The sequence below is a fragment of the Equus asinus genome, chromosome 10 (genome assembly GCF_041296235.1).
Source record: "Equus asinus isolate D_3611 breed Donkey chromosome 10, EquAss-T2T_v2, whole genome shotgun sequence".
NCBI lineage: Eukaryota > Metazoa > Chordata > Mammalia > Perissodactyla > Equidae > Equus > Equus asinus.
Genome location: NC_091799.1, coordinates 80,154,402 through 80,173,072, shown reverse-complemented (window position 1 = coordinate 80,173,072; position 18,671 = coordinate 80,154,402). Strand labels below are relative to the sequence as shown.

General features: G+C 35.2%; 1 protein-coding gene across 3 annotated transcripts in view; it reads right to left on the bottom strand.

Annotated features, from left to right (window-relative positions):
- Window positions 1-5,285: 5,285 nt before the first annotated feature.
- NADK2 (NAD kinase 2, mitochondrial) overlaps window positions 5,286-18,671 on the bottom strand; it is a 43,201-nt gene continuing 29,815 nt past the window's right edge. For 2 of the 3 annotated variants that reach the window (XM_044779416.2, XM_044779417.2), the window contains 5 exons: window positions 18,043-18,138; window positions 12,439-12,494; window positions 12,255-12,308; window positions 9,900-10,023; window positions 5,286-7,408 (listed from right to left, as the gene is read on the bottom strand). In XM_044779416.2, the coding sequence (XP_044635351.1) occupies window positions 7,270-7,408; window positions 9,900-10,023; window positions 12,255-12,308; window positions 12,439-12,494; window positions 18,043-18,138 (469 nt within the window). In that variant the 3' untranslated portion in view covers window positions 5,286-7,269. The remainder of the gene's footprint in view (window positions 7,409-9,899; window positions 10,024-12,254; window positions 12,309-12,438; window positions 12,495-18,042; window positions 18,139-18,671) is intronic. The other variant, XM_070519756.1, reaches the window with a different exon arrangement.

Below are 18,671 nucleotides of genomic sequence, written 5' to 3'. Positions count from 1 at the left end.
AAAATTCCTCAGTTGTCTCTGGTTTTCGTGTATGGGTTTGTTTTGATCAGAACCAAACATAGTCCACACATTGCATTTGATTGACGTTCTCTCGTTTCTTTTTTATTAAGGTATAATTGACATACAACATTATATTAGTTTCAGATGTACCACATAATGATTCAATATTTCTGTATATTACAAAATGATCAACAAAATAAGTCTAGTTAACATTTGTCACCATACATGGTTACAGATTTTTTTTCTTGTGATGAGAACTTTTGAGATCTCTTTTAGCAGCTTTCAAATATGCAGTACAGTATTATAGACTATAGTCACTAAGCTGTGCATTACATCCCATGACTGACTTATTTTAAAACCAGCAGTTTGTACCTTTTGACTCACTTCACCCATTTCACCTACCCCCACCCCTGGCCTTTAGCAACCACCAATCTGTTTGTTCTCTGTATCTATGAGCTTGATTTTTTGGCTGCTTTTAGATTCCGCATATAAATGAGATCATAGGGTATTTGTCTTTCTCTGACTTATTTCACTTAGCATAATGCCCTCAAGGTCCATCCATGTTGTCACAAATGACAAGATTTCATTCTTTTTATGGCTGGATAACATGCCACTGTATATATATACCACGTTTTCTTTATTCATTTGTCTGTTGATGGACACTTAGGTTGTCTCCATGTCTTGGCTGTTGTGAACAATGCTGCAATCAACGTGGGGGTGCAGATCTCTTTTCAAGTTAGTGTTTTCTCCCATCCACAAGTGGAATTGCTGCATCATATGGTAGTTCTATTTTTAATTTTTTGAGGAACTTCCATACTGTTTTCCATAGTGGCTGCACCACTTTATTCCTACCAACAGTGCACAAGGGGTCCCTTATCTCCACATCCTCGCCGTCACTTATCTCTTGTCTTTTTGATGTTAGCCATTCTAACAAATGTGAGGTGATACCTCATTGTGGTTTTGATTTACATTTCCCTGATGATTAATGATGTTTAGCATCTTTTCATGTACCTGTTTGGCCATCTGTATGTCTTTGGAAAAATTATTCTGTTGTTCTGCCATTTTAATGGGATTGGTTTTTTTGCTATTGAGTTGTATGAGTTCTTTATATATTTTGGATGTTAGCCATTTATCCAGATACATGATTTGCAAATATTTTCTTCCATGCAGTAGATTGCCTTTCCATTTTGTTGATGGTTTCCTTTTCTGTGCAGAAGCTTTTTAGTTTGATGTAGTCCCACTTGTTTATTTTTGCTTTTGTTGCCTTTGCTTTTGTGTCAAATCCAGAAATCATCCCCAAGACTGATATCAAGGAGCTTACTGCCTGTTTTCTTCTAGTTTTATGGTTTCAGGTCTTACATTCAAGTCTTTAATCCATTTTGAGTTAGTTTTTGTGTGTGGTGTAAGATAGTGGTCCAGTTTCATTCTTTTGCATATGGCTGTTCAGTTTTCCCAACACCGTTTATTGAAGAGACTGTCCTTTCCCCATTGTGTATTCTTGGCTCCTTTGTTGAAGATTAGCTGTCCACAGATGTGTGGATTTATTTCTGGGCTCTCTTCTGGTCCATTGATCTATGTGTCTGTTTTTCTGTAAGTACCATACTAATTTGATTACTATTATAGCTTTGTAGTCTATTTTGATGTCAGGGATTGGGGTGCCTCCAGCTTTGTTGTTCTCTCTCAAGATTACTTTGGCTATTTGGGGTCTTTTGTGATTCCATACAAATTTTAGGATTCTTTGTTCTATTTCTGTGAAAAATGCCATTGGAATTTTGACAAGGACTGTTTTGAATCTGTAGAGTACTTGGGTAGTATGGACACTTTAACATGAATTCTTCCAAACCATGAGCACAAAATATCTTACCGCTTATCTGTGTCTTCTTCAGTTTCTTTCATCATTGTTTTATAGTTTTCAGTGTATGGGTCTTTTACCTCCTTAGTTCAGTTTATCCCCAGGTATTTCATTCTTTTTGATGCAATTGTAAATAGGATTGCTTTTTAAAGTTTCTCTTTCTGATAGTTCATTACTAGTGTATAGAAGAAATGCAACAGATTTCTGTATGTTGACTTTGTATCCTGCAACTTTACTGAATTCATTTATTACTTGTAACAGTTTTTTGGTGGAGTTAGGGTTTTCTACATATAATATCCTGTTATCTGCAAATAGTGACAGTTTCACTTCTTCCTTTCCAATTTGGATGCTTTTCTTTTTCTTGCCTAAATGCTCTGGCCGGGACTGACATTCCCTTACATCTCTCAATCTTTGGGTTCCCCCTTATTTTTTTTTTCCTTGTAATTTATTAATTGAAGAAACTAGGTTGTTTGTCCTTTGTTCCACATTCTGGATTTTGCCGATGTGATTCCTGGAATGATGTTTAACAGGTTAATCTGTCCCCTATTTCCATAAACTGGTAGTTTCATCTAGCAGCAAACAGCTGTAGACCAAAGATGATTTTGCACCCCAGGAGACATTTGGTAATATCTGAAGACATTTTTAGTTGTCACAAGTAGAGAGGTACTACTGGCATCTAGTGGGTAGAGGGTAAGGATGTTGCTAACCATCCTACAATACACAGGACAGCTCCGCACAACAGTTACCTGGTCCAAAATGTCAACAGTGCAGGTGTTGAGAAACCTGGATCTAGAGGCTTATCCTATCAATTTTTTTTTTTTTTAGGAGATACTTGATAGTAGTAGTATGTTCTTCCACTAAGCGGCACGTAACATCTGGCTGTCATTCTAACATCTGCCTCCAGCCCTTGAATCCTCCCTTTCCTATACCCTAGACACAAGTTCCAGAGATATGAGGGACACTCTGGCCAAGTGCAAACTTTTTATTTCTGGATAAAGTGACTTGTGTCCCTTATATCTTAGTGAACTCAATTTCAATCCAACATTTACTGAAGATGTACAATGTGGAGGATACTGTGTGTGTCTGAACAAGAGCACAAGGGAAGGTGCAGAACATATGAGGAAGGACACTGAGTAATCCAGGGACTGGGAAAACTAAAAAGCAACCTCTTTCCACTGGATACCCTAACCCTGGAACAAGCAGAAAGGTATCTCCTCTTTCATTACCACTCCTTTCCCCATCCCCACTTAACTAGATATTCCAGAAAGTCAAAAGCTCGCCACCAAAAGGCTAACTTCATGATACAGGTTGAAGCCCTAAAGCCTATACTAACTTAATTTTATGGATTTGTTTTGAGTTTAATATTTAGTATTTGAGTTTAATATTTGGAATGTTATTTAATATTTGAGTTATTTATTTTTACTTTTTAGTGACTCTAAATATTAAAATACTGATATTTTGGTATTTCTCAAACCAAATACCAAAACACTTAACTTGCAATTTGGGACATTAAAATCACTCTATTTTAAGGTCCTATGATGGCAGGGGCCATGATTGACAAGACTATTTCCATAGTCCTACATTTTTTAAGAGGCACACTAGAATGTTATATCCCATTACCTTGCATTTTATTGTCTTTTTAAAAAATATTGGTCATAGTGTCATTTTTATTGGCTTTTAGAATGCCTTTTTCACTAAAAACTATTAAGTTACTACTCAGGATAATAATTACAAGTTTATTTGCAGTGGTATTGATGCAAGAGGCAGAAAGCACATAGAAGGGTAAGACTATGGCAATATTTTAGTCTGAAACTACATGTCAAGTGGATAATCTACAGTAACCCAATTAAAAGGATAATGGGAATATTTAGAAGATTAAAAGAATGATTTTGTGAAGAATCGTTTCATGAAAAAAAGATGCTTTGGAGGGAAGATCTGAGGCAGGAGAAAATATATAACTATATAACAAAGCTTAATTACCAAAGGTATTTTAAATAGATTATTTTCTTGTGAAAGCCAAGAAGAACCAATCTAGTGTGGTAACAACCTGACAAATCACTCAAGCCCTCTTTGTCCATTCAAAGAAAACTGTGGGGGAAAAAACAGTAGTTACAGTTGAGGGAAATGTCTGCTAAACATAATGGTTTGTAAAAACCTGATTCTCAGGTTTTTTGTTTACTTCAACTTTCCATACATCAGATCCACCCCCCCCCACCCCTCCATGGACACTCCAGAGAATGTTAAGTTTCACTATTGTAAAACTATTGTTTATTATCGTTATAGGCAATTTCTTCTCTAGCTGTTCCAGTCTTTAAGCATTCATTGTGAGAAGGTATGAATCATAACTCATACTCCATACTCCCAAGGAACTCACATCTACTGTTCTAAAAAGCTGTGTATTGTTCAGATCTCTCTATCCGTCTTTTCAGGATCACAAGTTTGATTTTACTTTTTTTAAGCTGTATCAGTGTTTGATTTTTGAAAAGAGAGAAATGAACAAAATTAATTATAATCCATGCCTTTGCTATCCTATAGAATACTCAAATTAACACAAAATGTTATTCTGTTTTTCTCTTTAGCTCCTCCTTGTTTAATCAGTAATTTTCTTAAAAATGCATCCTAAAATAAAGCCCATGACACTCAAAAAATATTCTTTATACAGTCCTTAACATAGAAAACTTAATAAACCTTCTCATTGACTTATGCCCTGATCCCTTCATGGTTATTTTATGTTAAAGTCAAGGAAGTAAAAATTGTTATTTACAATTCCTCTTATAGTTCAGCAGTACATTCACTCTTATCCCTCCCCACCAATATTTATAACATTTTTCATTATCACATTATCTCTGGGATCATCTTTGCACAATTGTCTTGGTAGATACTATCCTTAAATATGGTATACTGGCACAATGGAATGAATTTAATAATTTAAATTCTAAATTTGCATTGTTATTTTCACAGCACAGCAATAGATAATGTATCCTTAAACTTATATTTGACAGGCTTTTCAACTCAAGTGAATATTTTTCAATAAATATTTGTGTTAATTAGCTCTTTCTACTTATTTTCTTCATATTGTTCATTTTGATATTTAAAAAGTGCACTCAATGGAAATTTCTTTACATTGAAGGCTATACATTTAACAAAACATGATTTGATTTATTGGGTCCATGAAAATAAATACATATGGAGCATCAAAAATATTAAGTTGAAATTATCTGAGGAGTCTACACTTACAAGGTAAGGACTTTACTCTCTGATTATTTAACAAATCATGGTTCTGTGTCAAAGATTAGCAGTTGAATGAAGTCAACAGGACACAGAATAATAATAGCAGTGGGGAAAAAGACTTTCGAAACATAACATTTTGAGAAAATCTAGTTTCAAATAATGACCCCACAAGAGTTAAGGAAATAAATGAAGTCAAAAAGAAGAGATAGCAATAGTTTAATTTTATTCACATATAGTTGCCATTAAAAGGTTAATTCATAAAAACATTTTCGCTATTCTAACATCCTTTGCCTCTCATCATCTCTTACAAATAAATCCCCACCGCAGAGCTGAAATATTAGAAGCTATACTGCAAACAGAGCACATTAAGTATTTTTTAAACCTTTAAAATATGGCTTATGAACAATTGCACATAGCAGGTTACCTATTAATATGTTACATATTAACAGATCTATGGTACCATTGTGGACAATCAGATTTCCTTGATATTAAAGAGGGAGTTGACATTTTTGTCAAGAAGACATTTTAAACTGTTAGGGGAGTTTCTATAGTGTGGAATTTCACTTCTTTGTAAAGTGGTATCTTAAGTCTATCAATCATTTTTAAATCAAACCAGAAACTAGATCCAGGTCTGAGAAAGCACTAATTTTTTTGTATGCATCATATAACTTTGTGCTATGAATGTCTATGCAGATACTCAATTAAAAAAAGAAAAACAGATTCTTGTTCTGGATATACATCAAAACCTAAATTACCTTTGTATAGTAGCATTTATATAAAAAATTTGACAAGAACATGTTAAATGTTGCAAAACTCAACTGGATTATACATCCTAGCTTACACAGAATTTACTTCTGAGCTCACTAGACTCAAGTTCTGAACATCAGGATTGTCTGTTTCATTCATCAGTGTATATCCAGCAATTGACACAGTCCATGGCACAGAGTGGGTGTTCAATAAATATGTCAATGATTGAACAAAAATTTTTAGCAAAAATTTTTTCTGAAAAAAGAACTTTGAAAAATGGCATAAGAATACCAATTGTCTCATGATGCAGCAATAGGTGCTTTTTGTGAAAATACTAGGATTACTTATATCAAGAATTAGATAAAATAGTTTCCTCCCAAAATAAAGGAACTCTCATAGTGGGAGAAAAAAAAGAAAAGCCATAACAGTTTATCCTCCAAAGCTAATGTGTGAAACTTGGAATATTAGCTAGGTGAAAACTACTATGATGTTAAAAATAAGACAATTCCAAAACTAATGTGTTTTGCATATTTATTAAAGAATCTATTTCCTTTCTGACAGTACTTCTACCACTAGGTGAAAATATTTCTTAAAAGTCTGACCAAAATCCTGGTAGAATATATCTAATCAGTTCATTCTTTTAGTCTTTGAATCCAAGTTAGTTTTAAATATGGAAGAAATCTATTAGACTCAAATCATTTTTAAAAAAATTGCCTATGACCTAAAATAGCTATTGGTAAGAGCATCATGATTTTGTCCAGATATATGTATTTCACCCAGCACTGTCAAAATTAACCTGAAAGTCAATTAAATGAAAACATCTATAAATAATTTCAAAAATGATTGAGCTTTTTAAATCAAAACAGAGGTGTAACAATATCACTGTGTTCTGAAATTAGAAACTTCTTAGCACATATAAAAACCTTTACCTACTTCAATTAGGTCAATGTCAGGATTTATCAAAATTCTCCATCATCATCAAAATGTTTTACAAATCTTGATTTTTAGGTACTATAAAAAAATATACACTAATCAAATGATATGTGTATGGTCAGACCAATTCCACAGAGTTAGGAGAAAAGGAAAAGAAAAAAAACTTGTACAGTTAAATTTCAAATCCTAAACATTTAATCCTTTATTTGAGCCTACCTCTCTCAATTTAAAAAGATATCAGCACTTTTGGATACCACTGGTAAGCAATATAGAAATTTCACCAGTATCAATTCTAATCAGTGTAGTCCATCCACTTTCTTACACAGTGAACATCTTTTCCATCAGAATCCAACCAAAGAATAATGCAAATCTCACTTGATTAGTCACCTTTGAGCCTAGGCAGACTAGTCTCAATAATAACCAAAAAATGCAGCTTTATGACAGGCAGTCTTTCTGCAGTCCAAGTAATTTTCTGGTAATCAGAATGTGTCATCTGAGGAAATCCTTCACTGGTCTAGAAGCACAGTCCGAAGCTCATCTTCTTTATTGATCATCATTGAAGCAATTGCTCCATCATTAAACTCAAAAGAAGTTCCTCCATCCACAACCATACAGGCATCCCAACAACGAGAACGAACACAAACCCTAGACAGAAAGAAATGTCTGCTTAAACGTGAACAGTTTTCTTAACCCTAAATAATAGTTTCTTTAAAACATTTATTTTTTATCTAAACTGGCAGATCATTTGGCCTTGATTTTAAAAATCAAGGTGCTCTTTGGTATAAGAGTGTTAGTAACTATGTAAATATGTGGGTACATTATCAAATCTCAAAATTTAAGTGTTCAGGATAGCCCCACTCACCCCAACATTTATGAGTGAACAAGTTCATACTTGATGGAACTCACAGGCTTTTTCCATGTGACTGAAAACTGTTGCATTATTACCATTGCAAGTATGTTAAGTATGGAGGAAGAATGTAATTATTTTCATGTAAAATTTTTACCTAAGTATAACACACAGCAGAAGCACAAAGTATTAGGGTACAGCTCGATGAATACACTTGTGTAACCATCACCCAAATCAGGAATGTTACCCAGCCTCCAGGAAGCTCTCTCATTGCCATCTCCCAGTCACCACTTCTGGCCCCTCTTTCCCAGCATATCCACTACCCTAATTTCAATCCCCAGAGTAGTAATAGCGTCATCTGTTCTTGAACTTTATATAAATGGAAGAATACAATATGATGCCTGTGTCTGGCTTCTTTTGCTCAATAGTAAGTTTGTGAAATTCATCCATGTTATTACATGTAATAGTAGTGTGTTCATTTTCATTGCTGTATGAAAACACTTCCACTGTATGAAAATACCAAAACTTACTTATCTATCGCCTCACGCATATTTGAGTTTTTACCTATTGGGAGTAGTGTTGCTATGAATATTCTTTCTTTTGGGGGTGGGGGACGGGTTTGTTTTTGTTTTTGTTTTGAGGAAGATTAGCCCTGAGTTAACATCTGCTACGAATCCTCCTGTTTGTGCTGAGGAAGACTGGCCCTGAGCTAACATCCATGCCCATCTTCTTCTACTTTATATGTGGGACATCTGCCACAGCATGGCTTGCTGAGCGGTGCCATCTCGACACCCGGGATCCAAACCGGTGAACCCCAGGCTGCCAAAGCAGAACATGAGCACTTCACCACTGTGCCACTGGGCCGGCCCCTGAATATTCTTGAGCATGTCTTTTGATGTACACGTTTCTGTTAGATATATACCTAGGAGTGGAATTATTGGGTCACTACGTATTCAGCTTTGGTAGATAAATGCCAAACAATTTTCCAAACTATTCCTAACAGTAGTGTATGAAAGTTCCAGGTGTTTCACCTTACCAACAACTGGTGTTTAGCCATTCTGGTGGGTGTGTATAGTATCATACTATGTAGTTTTAATTTGCATTTCCCAGATGAATAATAAGGTAAAGAACATTTCTTACATGTTTATCAGCCATTTGGACATCCTCTTTTGTGAAATGCCTGTCCATGACTTTGGCTATTTTTCTACAGGGTTGCCTATTGTTTTCTTACTGATTTGTACGAATTTTTATTGTCTGTATATTCTGGATATGAGTCCATTGCTAGATATAGGTACTGCAAATATCTCACTCTGTGGCTTGCCTTTTTATTTTCCTAATGGTGTCTTCAATAACAGAAGTTCTTAATTCTAATGTATTCAATTTATCAATCTTTCGTTGTTAAAGTGCTTGTTATGACATGTTTGAAATACTTTCCAACTGCCAAAGTCATGAAGCTATTCTATTTATATGAGCAAAAATTTAAATGAGTCTTTGTAGTCTCACCCAAAATGAGTACAGATGTGTTGATTAATCAAAATTAACTCTCAAATGAGTAAAGTGATTTTTAAGTAAGATGAGTTTCCTTTTTAGTGTCTTTCCTAGTGAAAAATCAATTGTGTATTCTCAAAAAGGAAAATATGCAAACTATAAGCAGGAATTTTGTTAAACTGTTCTTTGCTTGCCATGAGATAGATGACATTTTTTCAAAATTATAGTAGGTTTCCTTGTTAATTTGGAAAATTGGACAACTTTTACAAAATAAGAAATTACATTCAGTTATTTATATCCTTTTCTGCTCAAAAAAGAAAAAAAACTGAAGCAAATTCAATAGATGTGGGTGAGGGTTCAGTTTTAGGGAAAAGAAATGAATCCTACTCTAAAGGTTTACTGCTATACAACTTAGGTTTTATATGAATGTTTGTCCTGCTTTTATTTCACAGCCTATGGAAAAAAAAAGTGCTTTCTAGTCAATTTCTCTTAAAATGATAATTTAGTCTTACTGTGTCCTAATACATCAAAAAAACAAACAAATCCACATCACCCAATTAAATAACTATGCCCCTTCTATTCACTTAAATTTTAGTTTCTCTAAATTGCACATTAAGTTTGAAAGAAAATATCATTTTAGCCAGTTTAGCATGATACCTCATTAGTTCCATAGATTCTACTTTTCCCACTAGATAAAGTTTGAATAAGTGAATTTAATGAAATTGAATACTTTTAAAACCAAGTGTGCTTTTAATTACAAGGGATGAAAACATAGTCACCAGTCTGACGGTGGAAGCTTACTTTGAGGTAAAACAACGCTGACGACTGCTTGAGAAAATTCTGTTTGCTATTGGTTCTCGAATACTGAAAAGTATTTTTGGTTCTTCTGGACTGTAGAGCAGTGATTCATTATATTCGTTTGTTACTATGAAGAAAAAAAAAGTATTAGCACATTCAATAAAAGATGGTCACTTGAGAAGTACAAAATGAAAAAGAACGCTATCCTCAACTTAAAGGAATGCTGTTTGAAAGGTCTGTTTGGTAGCAAGTTTCTTGGAACTCAGAACAAATTCATTAAAAAACCAAAAAAACTTTATAAATGAGGATTAGGTTCCAATATTAGCCCACAGAAACCTACATCATCCACAATGTAGCAGAAATGAGTACACTTGGGAAAAAGAAAAAAAACCCACAAAGCTGGTAGTTAAACAAAAATAGAGGAACTAGTTTATGGCACTCAAAAATGGAAGTTGAGCTGCTATATTCTCCTGCCAAGTCCTTTCCCAAAATACCATATCAAACAGTTCATAAGTTAATAGTCTTGATATAAAATGCAATCTCTAACAATGACAGGCAATATGCTTTTTCCAATGAAAATGCCATTACTCAAGATATTTTTAGAAATCTTTGGGACCTGCTTTCTCTCTAACCAAGAGGCCCATGAGAGTTGGCATGCAAAGCACAACTGGTTAAAGACAACTGTACAAGGAAATCAAGCTTGAAAGAACAAACAGTTGAAAGCCACATTAAAAGACATTACAAGACTGTCAGATGATCCTACCTTATTTACCAAAATTTCATATGAATTATTTGGTTCTTTCAAAAAAATCTAATCCACTCTCAAAAAGAAAAATGTGCCTCTCTGGAAACTCACACACAAAACGTGCTAGCTCTAAAGGAAGTATTTCCAGAAGTGTCTGTAGCAGTGACGGCACCGCTGGCATTCACCACCGCTTCTGAGGACAGTCAAATCTTCAAAGGAGTAACGTTCACTCAGTAAAGTGAAGTGGTATGTTTATTAAGGGAAAAATCAATCACTGTATTTTATATATACTCAAATTAATTTGCATACCTGATAAATTTCAGTTGGTTTATATACGTTATGTTTTAAGTTAAATTATATAATGAAGAATCAATTATGATAAATGCCTACTTCTCCTTTCTTTGGTACAGATTTAATGCTAATGCTAGCTCATAAGCCGTGATTAAAATAATCTTTTAGGTCTCACATTGAGAGGAGGAGAACAGAGTCCATTTTAGAGAGCTGAAGGGGATTTTGAAGATTGAGTCCTGTTTTCAAACTATTTTAAAGGCCTATCTCCCCTACAAAGGAATTCTGATGTGGAAATCCAAAATATACAGATAAATGAACTGAAACTGTTAAAATACTTTATTATGTATTGCTAAATCATTTCAAAGGCAACCAATACAAATAAGGTTTTTGTGTTTATGGATTACAGTTGTGTCCATATCCACTTTATGTCTGTATTTTGTTTTGGTTGAATATGTTGAAAAATCCTTACATAGGTAGTAGATGCAACTATAAACAAGTTTGGATTTTTTGTTGTTTTTTAAAAATAATTCACCTGAAATCTTAGGATACTCTTAATTAAACAGAGACACCAAGAAAAGCTTTAGTCTGAGGTCTGTTCAAAAATGATCCTGATAGATGAGTGGACTTTAGTGTGTTAAAATTTCACATGCAAATCAAATGAATGTGTTTTTCAGTTTAAGAATTTAAATATTTTTAAAAAATAAAATTTAAAGAATAAATGTGAAGAATCCCTATGCAGCAGCGATCTACTTCCACACCCTCATTTTACAGCTGAGGAAAGCAGAGGAGTGGAGAGTCACAGTCTTGCTCACAGTAGTGACTGGTTGGTCTGGGATTGGAACTCGGGTCTTCAAATTCCCTGATCAGTATCCTTTCTCCAACAGTGCTAGTTCTCTTAAAGGAACCCTAAAGTAACTGGGCAGGAGTAGGTAGGAGAAGGGTAAAGCGAACATTTTAGTGAATGTGAAGATAAGCATTCACAGCTCAGTGAATTCCTTCTCATTCAGAGGATATTAATGACACACCGAGTTTAAGTATGCTTTTCCAGATGTGTATTTTTCTATCCCCCAACACATGTTTGCAGTTATACTGTTTTGACATAGAGGTTATATTTCATGGTTGACAAATCATAATATAAAATTGTCCAGCTTTAAAATTTTTATTGTTTAAATATATTTAAAGGGATATATTATTAAGAGCATGTTTGGGTCAAAAAAGTACTGTGATTTGCTAATTAGATAAGTACACTTCACAATAACATCCTCAAAATCAATATAGAACTTAAGTGAAACTGTTAGTAGTTATGACCATTTGTCACTGACCTTTCTCTACCAATTCTCTGCTCAATGGAAGACTTAAATTTCCTTGTCGTTTTGCTATTGAAAAAGGAAAGGGGGGAATATCTTGATTAAATAAAATATTTCGTGTCATATTACAGCTAACATATAATAAAATATATATATTATATAGCATATTATAAAATATAACAGCTATTTTGGTACTCACCAATATTTAAAACATCCTCCACAGCCTGAGTTGCAACCCTGTTAATATTGAATGACCTACAAACAAACACCACATAAATTCTTTGTTTTAATTCTAAAAACATACTAAAAATGAAAAGGGAATAATCTACTTAATATACAAAGAGCTCTTACAAATTATGAGGGAAAAAACAACCAAAAGACAATAGCCACCTCACCTAGTTTTAAAAAGTAGGCAAAGTACGTGGATAAACAGTTCACAGGCTTATCTGAAACAATGCTCAATCTTCCTCATACTTAAGGAAATACAAATTAAAACAAGATTTTTCTCAGATTTACGAGCATTAAAAACTGCTAAATAATGTATTGGCATGGGACTAGGAAAAGAAGTATTCTCATACACTGATGGAATTATAGAAGTTGCAGTTGGAGGATAATTCTGCACTATTAAAATTTGAAATGAACATTATTCTTCAATCCAGTAATTTATCCTAAAATATACTTGCACAAGTAATACACAAAGACACGTACAAGGATATTTACTGAAGCATTGTTTGTAATAGCAAAACAACTTAAATATATATCCCTAGGAAACTGGTTAAATACATTTTATTATAGCTACACAGCAAAGCACTCCGCAGACATTAAAAAGAGTAAAAGAGAACGACATATGCTGATATAGAAAGATAACTAATAAGTTAAAAAACCAAAGATATTATATAGTATATATATTACTTCCCTGTTTTATTTACATTTTAAAAAAACCCAATTATATATATATATATGGTGGTTGTGTCTGGAGATTAGTACTAGAGATATAAAATGAAAGAGATCAGCTTTCATTGTGTACCCTTTTGTACTATTTAACATACTTTTTAACACGTGTAAATATTTCTTTAAATCATAAAACAGTATCCTTAAAGGTGAGAAATATTTTACCAGTATGATGCCTCACTGAATCACTTAAAAACAAATGTTAACACAATATGAATACCTTTTAAAAGTAGCTCTGTCCTGGGGTCTATGAAGATGATTAAGGAAAGGTTTAAAACAAAAATCCTCCCAGGTAATTCAGAATTCCTCTACTGCCTGTAACTCTCCTCCCACAGCCTCAGTGGGTAATGCCAATGAATAGGAATAACATGAGGCACACAACTCTAAACCTCAATCAGTGGCTCTTAACTTTTTTTGAGGAGGAGGAGTAAGAGATGCTCCATATACCCTTCTAACCCTATAGCCTTCACATTTTGAGAAATGTGAAAACATTTTGGACATTCTTTTAAGAAAAATGCAGACACACAAATTTTTACATTAAAAATTTGGGGTCATTCACAGACCAAATCCCTATGCTGAAAAAATCTAAGATCTCGCCCTTACCTATTCTATTTTTCAGCATTATTTGCCTCCGATTTCACATTCCACAGCAAGCTCATGCTTTCCTATGTACCTTTGCTCATACTTACTATGTGGTATAAAGATTGTTTACTGAGGTTCACAATACCTATCCTCCTTAGTAGTACTGTCACACACTCCAAAACAAGGCGCTTAGGGCACTACATGGCTCATGGCAAGAACTCAACACTGAATGAAAATGTCAAATTGCAAGGGATATGTATAAGTTATATTCTAATTCCTCTGACTATCCACATTATGAGAAGATACCATTTTGAAATTCTATTTTAAGTCTAAAAGTCACATGAAAATGAGCTGTGTTTATTAGGGTTTCACTGAATTAAACATATAAAGGGTGAAAGATTTTAGTGACTAATATCACCTTATTGTAGTTAAGGTTCAATTTAAGAGGACGAAAGTCTTCTAAGACGCTCTAATATTCCTAGCACTGTGACATATTAGGGATACCACAAACCAACCCAAACTAAGTCCTCTGAATTGGGATTAAATTAAGACTAATTTCCTGTGATTGTAACCTGGATCTCAACCAATTCACTCTAACTTTAGGAGTGGTTTACATTCTACATCAAAGACAAACTATAAGCAGGTGTTAGCTAGCACCTGATGACATTTTTCTTAGGTCTACAAACCTTCACCATTCTAAGAATTCCCATTTGAAATCAGACATAACTTCTACTAAAGACAACGAAATTGAAAGATAAATTGAGTCTCATATCCTCATCAGCTAGTAAAACTTACTCTCTCACTTAAGAACACCTCCTCACCCTTCATTAAGTCTGCTAGGACAGAATGTATGGAGAAGGAGGATTGGGAATAGTTTTAAGAACTAATGGAAACATATATGATCCCTCTCTGTTGTACTTCTCCCAGTGTACATAGTAAATAATATTTCACGCTGGCAGGAGGACTGAGATAATAAAGCAATGATTCAGAAACACTTACTATGCAACTTAACCCCTACATCCTATGTCCTCTGGAAGAATTTTTGGAAATGCAAAGATGGGATACCTATTCCCTGAGCCCATTTTTTTTTTCCTGGGCACACAGGCTATATTTTCTTTCCCCTCTTGGCATACAGCCATGTGACCGAATTCCAGCTAAAGGAATGAGAGTGGGCATCATGGACAACACTTTTAAGCCTGTCTCAAACCTCCCACAGCTGACCCTCCATGCTTTCCCTCCTTCTGTGGCTTGATGTAAATGAGCGCAGTAACTTTCGCAGTTACGTTTAAAAGGTGGGAGGGCCACACGATGGTCGGAGACTGGCTCCCTGAATCACCGCTCAGCGGAGAGCCACCTGCCAATTAGGAACATCCACTTGGACTCCACAGGAACAAGAAATAAACTTCTATTGTGTTAAACCACTGAGATTGTAGGTTTATCTGTTAAAACAATTAGCTTACTCTAAGTTATAAACTTCCACATTTCATATTCAAACCAAGGAATATGAAAGGTCACATAGGAAAACAATCTCCGTATCAAAAATTAAAATAAGAAGAGTAAAAGAAATAGGCTACCCTATTTTTTTCTTTCCAGTAACTCTTCAGAGGTCTACCATTTACAGTTAAGTCCAGAATTTAGATTGTGCATTCACCATTTATTAGCCACATGGCTTTGGGCAAGTCAGTTAACTTCTGAGGCTTTTTATACTCTATTAATGAAAATAAAATCACCTACTTCTAGAGTATTTTTGAGAATTTAAAGAATATACTTAGCTTGGGACAGAGAAAATGCTCAGAAATGGTAGTGTGATAAAATAAAAATTGTCAACATATAGAAACACACAGCTTTTCCTCAGCTCCTAGAATTCTCTTCTCTCCCCTCATTTTCTGAAGAAGAAAAGGACAAGAGATGAATGGGGAATGCAATCATAGCAAACGAATTATCAGTAATGAGAAGGAAGAGGGTAGAACATGTTAGAAGCAAGCAAGCTGCACAGGCTGAGTAGAGAAGAAAAGAGTGAGTAACCAAGGTGGCAGGGACAGGATGCCGTCAGTGAGACAGAGTGCTACACCAGAGCACAGGAGACAGTAGGAGACTTTAATAAGCAACACAGAAAAGCGTGAAATTCTAATCTAAGCCATCCTTATCCACACGCAACATTAACTCAGGACTCAACTGTAAGGTGTGGGGGGGGGGGGCGGGGGGGTGTGGATATTTTTAAAAGCATAGTGCCTCTTATTCTTAATGTTCTTCTCACTACTAAAAGCTTGAAAACTGAAACTATCAAAATTACACAGACACACACACACACACACACACATACCCCACCAAGGCACAAGTCAAAGCCCACTGCCTTTCACATAAGAAACGTTTCATTAAGATTAGCAAGTTTACCTTGACAATTCTTCAATACAACCTAGCGACTCTTCTTTCAACCGTGTGACCTCTATAGATAACTCCCCCTCTCCATTTAAAAGCAGGCAGTGAAAAAGGCATTGGTTTTGAAGTCAAGCACACCTGTGCTTGTATCCAAGTTCTGACACTTACTGGTCATGTCACCTAAGCCTAATTATTTATCCTTGCTAAGCTTCAGCTTCTTCCTTTATAAAACAGGGATACCACTTTCGTGTAGGATTTCTTTAAATCAATGTATAAGAAGTACCTAGCATAGTATATTCAAAGTAACAGAGGCTAAAAAAGTAAAGCTGAAAAAACAGGAAATAAAACTCCATTTTAAACTACCAAATTTAAAGTCACAGCTTGATAAGCACTGTTTTAGCTGTATTTGTGAGCATATAGTCATTTACTCAAAAAATACTTGAGTGAATATGTATTAGGTACAGTGCTCTGCACACAAAAAATTAAGCAGGAAAAAAACCCCACTAGTCACCATCCCACATGCCTCAAGTTGTTCAAACTAGCTGGGTATTAGCTTATTAGCTAACTAATAATGTGTAAGTGCTATAATAGCGCTATGAGGAAAAAGAACTCAGGAAGGACAAAAAAAGAGATTAATTAATTATGCTTATAAAAGGAACTAGGTCCTAGTAAAGATTTCCTACAGAGAATGACATTTGACAACTGGATTTTTCAGCAGTGGATGGACAGTGGAGGCATTTAATGCAGGATGAAATTGCACTGAGCAAAAACAAAAAGGCCAGAGAGAACATGGCTTGTGCTGAGAATCGCAAGTAGCCCAGAGTCTCCAGTGTGCTGACGGGTGAGTGTAGGGCAGCAGTAGGCAGACAAGGTACCAGAGGTCACATTTAAAGGGCCTATATGACAGACTGAGTAATGTGAACATAGCCAGGAGTCAACGAAAGTTTTAAAGCACGGAAGGGATCTAGTCAGATTTTATCTCCGTCTTTGAAATATTACTCTGTTGGTAGTATGGATGACAGCCTGAGGAACAAAGGGTGAGGCACCAAGAATACTCACTAAAAGGAGGGGGCCTAGACCAAAGATATAGCAGTAGAAACTGAAAAACAAAAGCCAAGGACTTTCGAAGTGCAACTGATAGGATTTAGGGACCGGTATGTGTAGAGGGGAGAAGAGGGAGACTCAAAGGTAAGAGCAAGGTTTTGAGGAGCAATGTTTTTGCTCTAGAGCATGAGGTCAAGGTAAACAGCAATACTATAAGCAATACAAGGAACACAGGAGGAAAACTGAAGACAATAAATTCAGTTTTGAATGTGTTAAATTTGAGGTGCTATTAACATTCTATTTAGTAGGTAATTTTAGAATGTGAGTTTGTCATCAGGAGAGAAGACTGCTACAGATAGGCGTGGTAGGCACCTGCATGTGTGTACTCAACAGCAGAAGAGACTACCTAAAGGGAGGTTACAGAGTAAGCAAGACACAGGATGCCCCCCTTAGCTGTTTAGGCCTTTAATGCACAAACTTCCAGCATATTTTTTTGTGTTGTACTTTGTTTTCATTTCTTTACTATTATTTAAAATATTCCTTTAAAATAAATACATATAGGCCCCCAAACATTTCTCATTTTCTTTTTTCTCTACAAAACTAGGGCACTAGGCTAAATAATGACCGAGTCCAGGTTGCAGCAGTAATCTAAGACATCAAGGCACGACTCCTAGACCCAATTGATGAGTGGAGCAGAAACTGATCCAAACAATATAGAACCACCCTGCTACCTCTTGCATATTAGAGAGCTTGGAAACACCAATACGAGATATTAAGTAACTTAAAGAATTTCACATCACTTAAAGAATTTCACAAAAGTTGCTAAGCCCCATCCCGAGTTACTCACCAAGCCTTTGATCCTGTTCCAGTACACAAATTGAGCCCTGAGCTCTTCTGTTTTTCCCATGGACCATCATCAACTGAAATCTCATAGTAGGAAGCCCTATGAATTGAGAATATAAAACTGGATTTGCTGCTTATGGCTCACAGTAAATAAGACAGCCTTTTTCAGAACTGATGAAATCTAAATAGGCCAGCTTAACTTAGACATACCTGACTTAGCAGACACACACATCATGAGGCTAACTCCAATACTGATTATGTGAAAAAGTTAAAAACAAATTCTGCGTGTCTACATCCTTCTTTAATCTACATGCTCCTTTCTATCAATACTTTAACATTTCAAACAAGGGCACTGCTGCTCCTGCTTTAATGGAATCTAACATATACAGAGCCTTAATTCAGAACTCAAAAACAAAATACCTTTTTTTTTTTCTGAGGAAGATTAGCCCTGAGCTAACATCTGCCACCAATCCTCCTCTTTGTGCTGAGGAAGACTGGCCCTGAGCTCACATCCATGCCCATCTTCCTCCACTTTACATGTGGGACGCCTGCCACTGCATGGCTTGCCAAGCGGTGCCATGTCTGTACCTGGGATCCAAACTGGCAGACCCCAGGCCGCCAAAGCAGAACATG